The sequence below is a fragment of the Myotis davidii genome, unplaced genomic scaffold (assembly GCF_000327345.1).
Source record: "Myotis davidii unplaced genomic scaffold, ASM32734v1 scaffold854, whole genome shotgun sequence".
Lineage (NCBI taxonomy): Eukaryota > Metazoa > Chordata > Mammalia > Chiroptera > Vespertilionidae > Myotis > Myotis davidii.
In genome coordinates, this window is record NW_006285939.1 from 1,364,167 (window position 1) to 1,375,331 (window position 11,165).

General features: G+C 48.7%; 1 protein-coding gene across 1 annotated transcript in view; it reads left to right on the plus strand.

Moving 5' to 3' along the window:
* The window catches only part of WDFY4 (WDFY family member 4), a 258,657-nt gene that overhangs the window by 94,432 nt on the left and 153,060 nt on the right, over positions 1–11,165 (plus strand). Inside the window, exons 20-23 of the mRNA XM_006757129.2 lie at positions 5,505–5,736; positions 6,819–6,964; positions 7,815–7,926; positions 8,897–9,087. Of these exons, the coding sequence (XP_006757192.1) occupies positions 5,505–5,736; positions 6,819–6,964; positions 7,815–7,926; positions 8,897–9,087 (681 nt within the window). The remainder of the gene's footprint in view (positions 1–5,504; positions 5,737–6,818; positions 6,965–7,814; positions 7,927–8,896; positions 9,088–11,165) is intronic.

The following is an 11,165-nucleotide window of genomic DNA, read 5'->3' on the forward strand; positions in this document are numbered from 1 at the left end:
ACATCTGGAGGAAGTGCCTCATCACAGGCCTTTAGTCACCGTGGTCCTGAGGCTTAAGGGCGAGGAGCCAGGAGCGGAGGAACCTGACCATCGTGCTCCAGCCACCAGTCAGCGGTCCCAGGGAAGCCAGGCAGTGAAGGGCGTCTTCACCGGCCGCACTTCCCATGCACAGGGACAGCCCGGACGGCCGTGTCCTGGGTCAGTCACCGCAGACCCTCCGTGGGAGGAAGGGAAAGGGAGAGAGAGATAGAAACATTGATGAAGAGAGAAGCTCTATCAGCTGCCTCCTATATGCTCTTCCCTGGGGATTGAGCCCACAGCCCAGGCATGTGCCCTTGACCTGGAATCGAATCGGTGACCTCTTGGACCTAAAACAGTAAGTAACACATAGTGTTTCCAAAGTCTCCCGGGTGAGCGGATACTCAGCCAGGATGGAGAGCTTTAGGTTAATAGGGTTTCTCAATGTCAACAGTATTGCCATTTTGGTAATTTTTGTTGTGGGGTCTATTCTATGTATATTAGGACACTGAGCAGTCTGTGGTCCCCAAGATGCCATAGCATGCCCTGTCCCCACTTGTGACACCAAAATATCCCCACATTTCCAGACCTTTGTTGGCTCGGGGCAAAACAGCCCAGGTCGACACTCATTAGGTTAGAACAACCTAAATTCTATAGACACGTCCAGGTAAATGTGATGCCGTCTTCTGGTAAGAGTATCTTACAAAAATAAAATGTACCTGTCATCAGAAAGATGCGGCGAGAGGATGAGAACAGGTTCTCCAAAACAGAAAATTAGCGTTTTTTCCCAATCATTATCAATCCTAGACCTCTCTCCTTCCCTTTTTTCTCTCCCTCCTTCCCTCCCTTCCTCCCTTCCTTTCCTTCCTCATTACACATTTATCAAGCCCCTACTATGTGTTACTTACTGTTTTAGGTGCTGTCCATGTCCAGTCAAATATCTCCAGGAGTGTGCGTATTTAGAATATAATTGTTTAGGGTTAGATTTTCCACTCACAGGATTCTCGGGAAATTCACCCAAGTTGTTGCACTTTTCAATAGTTCATTCCTTTTTACTGCTGAGTAGTGTTCCATGAAATGGATACATAACCACGGAAGACCATCTGGATTATTTCCAGGTTTTCGCTGTTAAAAATAAAGCCACGATGGACATTTGTGAACAGTTTTTTTGTGTGAACTTAAGTCTTCATTTCTCTGAAGTAAATACCCAACTGTCCAGCTGCTGGGTCCTGTGGCAATTGCAGGTTTACTTCGATAGGAAACTGCCAAACTATTTCCCAGAGCGGCTGTCCCCATCTCACATCCCCACCAGCAAGAATGACTCAAGTTCTCTGCATTCGGTATTGTCACTGTTTTGTAATTAGCCTAATAAGTGTGTAGTGGTGCGTTTTTCAATTAAAATTTTTTTCATTAAAGATTATATTCAACCTTTTTAAAAACATTTTTTGATTTATTTTGGAGAGAGAGGAAGGGAAAGAGAGATAGAAACATTGATGAAGAGAGAAGCTCTATCGGCTGCCTCCTCTTTTCTTTTTCCCTGCTATTTGCTCTTCCCTGGGGATTGAGCCCACAGCCCAGGCATGTGCCCTTGACCTGGAGTCGAATCGGTGCATGGCGTGATGTTCAACCACTGAGCCACACTGGCCAGGCATCATTCAATATTATTATGGATTAGTTTCAGGGGTATGACATAGTGCAGTGATGACGAACCTTTTGAGCTTGGTGTGTCAGCATTTTGAAAAACCCTAACTTAACTCTGGTGCCGTGTCATATATAGAATTTTTTTGATATTTGCAACCATAGTAAAACAAAGATTTATATTTTTGATATTTATTTTATATATTTAAATGCCGTTTAACAAAGAAAAATCAACCAAAAAAATGAGTTCGCGTGTCACCTCTGGCACGCGTGTCATAGGTTCGCCATCACTGGCATAGTGGTTAGGCAATCATATACTTTACAACATTTCCCCCCTGATATTTTCAGCACCCAGCTAGCACCACACATAGTTATGACAATATTGTTGACTATGTTTCTTATATTGTCCTTTACATACCAATTTGTACTTGTCAGTCCCTTTACCTCTTTCACTCCGTTCCCCAACCCTCCAACCCCCTGAACACCATCATTCTGTTCTCTGTATATATGACTCTATTTCTGTTTTGTTTGTTTAGGTATATTGTTCTTTAGATTCCACATAAGTGAAATCAGATGTTATTTGTCTTTCTCTGACTCACTTATTTCACTTAGCATAAGGCCCTCTAGGTCCATCCATGCTGTTACAAATGGTAAGATTTCCTTCTTTTTTATGGCCAAAGTATTACATTGTGAAAATGTACCACAGCTTTTTTATTCACTCATCTATTGATGGACAAGTGGGTTGCCTCCATAGCTTGGCTATTGTAAATAATGCTGCAACGAACATATATTCTTTCAAATTAGTGTTTTTAGTTTCTTTGGATATATAACCAGAAGTGGAATTTCTGGGCCATAAGGCAGTTCCATTTTCAATTTTTTGAGATACCTCCATATAGTTTTCCATAGTGTCTTCACCAATCTGCATTTCCACCAATAATGTACAAGGGTTTTCTTTTCTCCACATCCTCTCCAACATTTGTTTTTTGTTGATTTATTGATAATAGCCATTCTGGCAGGTGTGAGGTGATATCTCATTGTGGTTTTAATTTGTATTTCTCTGATGGGTAGTGACATTGAACATCTTTTCATGTCCATTGGCCATCTGTATGTCCTCTTTAGAGAAGTGTTTATGCAAGTCCTCTCCCCATTTTTTGATTGGATTGTTTGTGTTTTTGGTGTTGAATTGTATGAGTTCTTTATAAATTTTGGATATTAACCATTTATCAGATGTAGCATTGGCAAATATATTCTCCCATTCAGTGGGTTGTCCCTTTGTTTTGTTGATGGTTTCCTTTCCTATGCAAAAATTTTTAGTTTGATGTGATCCTGTTTATTTATTTTTTCCTTTGTTTCCCTTGCCTGAGGAGGAATGTCAGAAGAAAATATTATTAAGAGAGATGTCCAAGATTTTTCTGCCTATGTTTTTTCCTCGGATTTTTATGGTATTGAATCTTACATTTAAATCTTTAATCTATTTTGAGCTACTTCTTGTACATAATATAAGAAGGGCGTCTAGTTTCATTTTTTTGCAATTATCTGTCCAATTTTCTCAACACCACTTATTGAATAGACTGTATGTTCTTGCCTCCTTTATCAAATATTAATTGACCATATATGTGTGGGTTTTTTCTGGGATCTCTATTCTGTTCCATTCATCTCTATGTCTGTTTTTATGCCAGTGCCATGCTGTTTTGATTAACGTAGCCTTGTAATATAGTTTGATATCAGGTAGTATGATCCCTTCAACTTTGTTATTCTTTCTTAAGATGACTGTGATCGTTCAGGGTCTTTTGCGGTTCCAGATATATTTTTGAATTATTTCTTATAGTTCTGTGAAGTATACCATTGGTATTTTGGTAGAAATTACATTGAATCTATAGGTTGGTTAGGGTAGTATGGATATCTTAACAATGTTAATTCTTCCTGGTATGTTTTTAATTTGCATTTCCTTGATGGCTAATGACATTGAACATCTTCTCATGTGCTTCTTTGCCATCTGTATATACTCTTCGGTGATGTCTGTTCATGTCTTTTGCTCATTTTCTAATTGCATTGTGTGATTTTACTGTTGAGTTTTAAGGGTTTTTCTATATATTTTAGATACTAGTACTCTGTCAAGTATTCAATTTTCAAAAACTTTTTCCTGATTTATAGCTTATTTTTATCTTCTTTCACATGGATTTTTCAGAGCCAATATCTTATTGGCTATTTAATAAACTGCAATTTATCAGTTTTCTCTTACAGTTCTTGCTTTTGGTGTCAAGTTGAAGAACTTTTTGCCTGAGTATTTTCTCCTATGCTTTTAAAAAGTGTTTTCTAGTTTAAAACTTTACATTTTAGTTTGTGATAAATTTTGAGCTGATTTCTGTATAAGACATGAGGTCTAGATTGCTGTTTATTTCTCTACCTATGAATGTCCAGTTATTCAGCATTGGTTGTTGAAGATGCCACTCTCCTACCATTGAAATGCTTTTGAACCTTTGTTAAAAAGCAGTTAGGCATATTTGTATGGGTTTATTTCTGGATCTTCTATTTTATTCCATTGTTTACATGGCTATCCCCCTACCAATACCATACTGTCTTAATTATCTATACTAATTTAAGGGTAATATGCTAATTAGACCAGACATCTTCTGGATAGCCTTCTGGACAAAGCCATGGTGGTGGGGGCCGAGGCAGAGGGGCGATCAGGCTTAATAAAAGCATAACATGCTAATTAGACCGGACAGCCGAACGACCTTCCAGACAAAGCTGCCGTGACAAGGGCCGAGGCAGAGGCAGTTAGAGGCAATCAGGTAGGCAGGTAGAGGGTGTTAGGGGCAATCAGGCAAGCAGGCAAGTGAGTGGTTAGGAGCCAGGGATCCCGGACTGTGAGAGTGATGTCCAACTGCTGAGGGACCCCTCCCATGCATGAATTTTGTGCACTGGGCCTCTAGTGTGGCTATATAATAAACCTTAATATTGGGTGGAGTGGTACCCAATATTTCAAAAAAGAAGAATTAATCTACTTATTAGGCTATTTGTTTAAGCCTAGAGCCAGTGTCTGTTCATATAAATTTTAGAATTGGCTTGTCTGTCTACAAAAAGCCTTCTGAGGTTTTGAAAGGGTTGCGTTAAACCTATCTATCATTTTTGGGAGAAATTACATCTTCACTATGTTGAGTTTTCCTCTCCAGGAGCACAGTCTGTCCCTTCCTTTACATGGGTCTCTTCTGCTTCACTTACCGTCCTTTCGGACTTTTCAGTATGCAGATCTTGCACGGGTTTTATTAAGTGCTTCATTTCCTTTGAGCAGTCGTAAATGGTATTGATCTTGATTTTAGCTTCTGCATGTTCATTGTTAGACTTAGAATGCAGTTACTTTTGTGTGTTGATCATGTATCCATCCTGGGACCTTGCTGAGCTCACTGGTTAGTTCTAGGAGTTTGGGGTGGTTTTTTAAATTGTAGATTCCTTGGAATTTTCCACGTGGACATACCCTTTGCAAATAGAGGTGATTTTCTTTCTTTCCATTCTGTGTATCTGTAATTATTTTCAGTACATAAGTTAACATGTCAATACTGGACACATGGGCTCTTAGTTGGATAAATGGAACACACAAATGGACATTTCAGGGCTCTCACTATTCCTCAGTTTGTTTCCTAAGGCGCAGTGTCACCCACTCCCACTAGCATTTCATAACCGTTTTTGCTACCTTGTTTCTCAGCTTTGAGAGTTATCTTTGTAATGTTTTTAGGTAAAATGAATTTTCACCTTGAGAGAAGAATGACGTACATCATTTTATGTCCACAGGTATTTATTTGATTAATCCCCAAGCTAACCACCTTCCACCCTTTTCCTGTTAACAGATGTTATACATTCAGGCCTTGCCAGGACCTTTCCTTTCGATGGAGCCATCATCGTTTGTGGATGTTTACGGCTATATCGCTACCCCTCGGGTTTGGAAACAAAGGTCGACGTTAACATGGCGTCTGGGCCCCACATACCTCTTTGAAGACGCCGTCTCAGTGGAAACTCTGGAAGTTATTAACAAACTCGGCCCGAGATACTGCGGAAACTTCCAAGCTGTGCCTGCCCAAGGTGGAGTGTTCTGACTGATCATGATCTTGCTGATTTTATTTTAAAACCAGACATCCATTTATTTATAGCATATTTATAAAGAGTAACCTCAGCACTGGCCGGTCAGTCAGGAAGACCTGTGTAATTGGATCATTGTATGTTCACAAGCAACAGAAAATGTCACAGGAAAGGAAATGACAACATCCTTCATGTTTCCGCTCCAAAGCTCATGATGGAGGAGAGTGGTGGGTCATACCATCAGCAAAGAGGACAAGAGAGTGAGATGAATAAGATACATTCCTTTTAATGAAGGAGCTTTTTAACTAAAGTACACTGTTGTTTTCAATTATTAAACAGGCAGACAAAACATCCACATTTTCATTATTGATTGTCGGCTGTTGAAGCGGGAGCATCGCTCTCCGCGCTCCGCCGAGTTAAGGGGTCAGCTCCCAGCTGGGACGGGCGATAAGTGCCTCTCGGTCCACATGTCCTGTGATAGCGAAGCGGCCGGGAGCTGTGGAGCACTGCTGTCTCTAGGCCCCGCACCTTCTTTCGCCTTCCTGTTGTCTGGCTAAGCGCTGGCCAGCACTGCGACCAGTCAGGTGTCCAGCCAGTTGCACTGACCATTCTGACCTGCTTCTCCAGTCGCACACGGGGCTCTCCTTGACCCAAAGTCCTGGCACACGGGGCGCTGCCACTCACTGGAGCACCTCGGGCTGTCAGCCCAGCCTGTGTCGCTTCCTTATAAGGCTCTTTCTTATCCTTATCATTCTGATTTGGGGGAGCCGGGTTGCACCCTTGATAGGTGTTGCAAACATAGCAATTTCACACCTGGAAGGCCTCTGTATCATAGTAGGGTTAACGTTGTGAGATTTATCCACGATTTTGTATGTGTCAGAGACGCTCAGGGAGGGGCAAAATATGAGACACGTGAACACAACATGCAAGCATACAAAGTAACAACATGCCAACATACAATGTAAGAAGAAACAAACATTCTTTCGATGGTTACTTCGCCAGTAGCGGTAGATCTTTACGCTCTGAGGACTAATTTTCTTCTCTGTGCAATGAGACTAGAAGTGACTGGAGACCTGTTCCTTCAGGAGCAGACCCTGGTGCAGGCACAGTGCCCCTGGTGGCCGAGGAGAGGGTGTCCATGGGCCTCCACGTGGCCAGCTCGTCCACCACCAGAGTTGCGGACATCAGAAGCACGTACAATGAGGTGGACAGCCGCCTGATTGCCAAGGAGGTACGCCTGCTCACGTCACTTGCTGCCCTTTCGGAATCATGATCCCAGGGCTGCCTTCAGCTTTTAATGCTGAGTGAGTGCTGCTGGGTGCTTGCGCATGTGCAGAGGGGACATGAGGAGTGCTTCCCACTTTGTTTGCTAACATAGTCGACTCCCCACCCATGAGCTCCCATAAGACTAAACCTTTGATCTGTAATTGCTCAGAGGAGAACGTAGATGCTCTCATTCCTCACGGCAGAGCAAGAACAAACAGAATATTTAAACCCTTTGCGGCACTGAGCACCCATTTTCCGCGTGCAGAGCTCCGTGCTCACTGCTCATGACTTGGCTGATGTGCTCAGTCTCCCACCGTCACAGGCAGAGGCCCTGCCTTTGCTGGTGAGCAGGCTCAGGGTAGACCCAGTTGGGCACGAGGAAGTGCCTCACCAGCAGCGTCCTTCCGACGGGGGAGGCCAGGGGCCCACTTCCCAGGCTCTGTGGCCAGTGAGGCCAGGTTGCAGAGATGGAGAGCCGGAGGGACGTGGCCACACAGAACTCTGCAGCACGCTCCACCTGCAGGTGTGCCAGGCCCTTCCCGCCTGCCTCGGCTCCACACCGAGCAGGTGGGACATGTGTGGCACAACTGTACAACCAAAGCTGCACCCTTGATTAAGCCGCAGCTGGGAGGCAGGACAGGAGAGCCGGGCCTTGGGTTCCAGGCTCCCGACGTGGATGGGCCCGGGTGTATTTCCCGAGAGCCAGGTGCTAGCACTGGGCCGGACTCGGCACCTGACCTCCTGGAGCTTGTGACAAGGCCCCTCCTTCCCGGGAAAGGGAGGGTGAGGAGCTCCCCGCTTTCCACTCTCTCTAGATGAACATTTCCTCCCGTGACAACGCCATGCCCGTGTTCTTGCTGAGAAACTGTGCTGGCCACCTCGCAGGCCCTCTTCGGACCATCGGAGCCGTGGCTGTGGGCCACCTGGGTACGTCAGGCTCGGCCTCTGCGGCGTTTGGGAAGAAGGTCCAGCGTGTGCCAGCGCCTGTGCAGCCTGGAGTCCTGAGCTGCATTGGGGACACAGCGGGTGGAGCCAGGGCGGTGCCAGCACAGGAGGGAGGAGCTGGGGGCTTAACCCTGCCAGGGAGCTGGTCTCCACACTGAGTGAGGTCAGCTCACCTCACTGCATCTAATTGGTAGTGAATGCAGCTGCTCTCCATGCCGGCATCTGTGCACAATGGAGCACAAGTAATGGGCGCAGTGGGCCTCTGTGCCAGCAACTGTCAAAGCAATGAGTTGGTGCAAGCACCCAGGGCCGCAGGGTGGAGGGGCAGAGGTGTCAGAGGAGCCAGCAGCCTCAGGTGGCACCGAAGGCATCTGGCTTCTCCTGCACTCCGGACAGTGATGGAGGGCAGTGATCTGAAGGACTCAGCATAGATTCTCCCAGTGACTTAAGACTTTCTAAGCCCCTGACCCTCCTCCCCACTCTCCCTGTGCACAGGCCCCTCCTCTCACTCCTCCCTGTGCACAGGCCCCTCCTCCCTCCTCTCCCTGTGCACAGGCCCCTCCTCCCCCCTCTCCCTGTGCACAGGCCCTTCATCCCCCCTCTCCCTGTGCACAGGCCCTTCATCCCCCCTCTCCCTGTGCACAGGCCCTTCATCCCCCCTCTCCCTGTGCACAGGCCCTTCATCCCCCCTCTCCCTGTGCACAGGCCCTTCATCCCCCCTCTCCCTGTGCACAGGCCCCTCCTCCCCCCTCTCCCTGTGCACAGGCCCCTCATCCCCCCATCCCTGTGCACAGGCCCCTCATCCCCCCTCTCCCTGTGCACAGGCCCCTCCTCCCAGCCAGCCCCCTGTGCACAGGCTCTCTGTCCTGAGTGGAAGGTGGCATGGTGCTGCGGGGACTTTGCACTGCATGAGGCTATGCCTGTTGATGGCTTGCCCCTTTGTCCCACACAGGGGTACGGGTGTTCCACTCCAGCCCCGCTGCCAGCAGCCTGGACTTCATTGGCGGGCCTGCCATCCTCCTGGGCCTCATTTCCTTAGCAACAGATGACCACACCATGTACGCAGCTGTGAAAGTTCTGCACTTGGTCCTGACCAGCAATGTCATGTGTGACCGCCTGATGCAGCACATCTCTGGGTACCAGGTAACCTCACCCCCACCTGCGTCTCTGACTCCCTGAGGGGGACAGTCCCTCCACGGTGACTCTGGAGAAGGGAAGCTTAGAGCCTCGGGTCTGGAGACTCTGGCCCCCAGCAGGGGCCAGGTCACAGCGGCCAGGGAGGGACTGGCTGGACAGGACGCACACCTGTGTGGCCGCCAGCACCTTCACTGAGGAACTGAAGCATCGTCTGTGGCCTGCCCCTGTGTCTAGCATGATGGCGAAGAGGCCAGGCCTTGGATCCCGAACGTCAGGTCTGCATCCCCCACTGCTCTGACTTGCTGTTTAACCTGGATGAGTTACTCCCCACCTGCAGCTTCCCCCTGGTCCGGTACAGACTCCGTGCCCCTCATCACGGGGTGCAGGGAGGACTGATTTAATACAGATGGGGGGTTTGAATGATGTCTGGCGCAGAATACGTGCTCTGTAAGTGTTGGCCATCTTTACTTAGGCTTAAATCTCTGCTCCTCCATTCTCCTGTGTAAATGGAAGTGATGATAGCACCTACTGCGCAGGTTGTGATGATCAAGGGAGTGAGTGTGTGCTGAGTGCTTAGCAAGTGCCTGCTCAGGGTGCCTGCTGTCTGTGTGCACTGGGACTTAGGGCTGCTTGCGCTTCGCAGAGCCAGATGGGACTGGTCACAGCCCTGGAGCCTTCCTGGGCGGCTGGGCGGCCGTGGGAAAGGAGGCGCCAGGGCAGGTCGCGGGTGCAAGTCTAGACAAGGTCAGGGGCACACAGGCTGCCATGGCTCCTCCTGGGCAGGGTGCTGGGAGACAGCATCCCTGCCTTTGGGCCCTAAGCCAGGAGCTGAGCAAGGAGATCGGGGTGATGTCCCCTCAGGCCCACCCGCTCTGTCTGGGCTGCTGCACAACTGGACGGGGCCCTTCCTCCCGCTGCTCCTGCGAAGCTGGTGGCAGCAGTCATAGTTCTGCACTGAGACCTGACCACACCTCTCCCCACGTGGACTCTCCAGCGGCGTCTAACCGCTAATCCTCGTTCCAGGCCCGGGACTACTTTCCCAGGCCTGCGAAACTCGCTGCCCCTGCGCTTCAGCCCCACCCCCTGCCCACAGCGCTTCCCGGCACTGCTACCTCCCCCAGCCCCGCACAGCTCCGTTAGCTAAACTTGCGTGACTGGGTACACCCGTGCCCTGGGCTGGCAGTGCCATCTCAGTCTCTCCCCAGGTCCACTCCCTCTTAACTCCCCAGGTCAGGCTCCCACCCCTGCGCTGAGCGTGTGCCGCCTCCTGCTGCCCGCGGCACCAGGAGATGCCGGGGCTGACCCCGCGCACACTGTAAAGCCTGCTCCTCGCCACTGGGCTGCAGGCCTCTGAGCCTGGCACCCCTCGCTGGTGCCAGTGCATGACCGAGGCCAGACAGACGCTCAGTAAATGTTGTGATAGTGATGGGTAGGTCTGCATTCATATTAAAAGTCAAGAATTGGGGCTTTTGGTAGATACAAGTTTTTTATTATACTGATAAAGGCAGCAGCCGTGGGAATTGTGCCAAGTTAGCACTTAGGTATCTGCTGGGGCTGGGGATTTTAATAATTATGTGAACATTTCCCACAAGGTACAAAGCCCCATGTACTCTCGTGGTATATCGAGAAGGACGAAACAGACAGAACCAAGGCAATTTTAGTAGAAACTGAACGCAGCGTGTCCAAGACTCTCTCCCGGGGCCACCGCACCTGCCACTCAGTGGCTCCCCAGCTTCTTTCCGGGAGCTCCGAGCTCCACAGAGCGCCTGGCTCCTGCCCCCCTGTCTCCTTGCTGCCAAGCACAGAACCTGCCCTGTCACGAGTGCTTCGCAAGGGCCCATCATATGAGCACATGCCTTGGAGGAGAGGACGTGCCAGGAGCTGCAGAGGCGCCGCCTCACACATGGTTAGGAAGCAAAAGAGCCTCATGAAAAAGAAAGGCGTTGGGCCCGGCTGGTGTGCCTCAGTGGTTGAGCATCCACTCATGAACCAAGAGGTCAGCGGTTCCATTCCTGGTCAGGGCACATGCCTGGGTTGCAGGCTTGACCCCAGTACGAGGTGTGCCTCTCCCTTCCTCTCGCTCT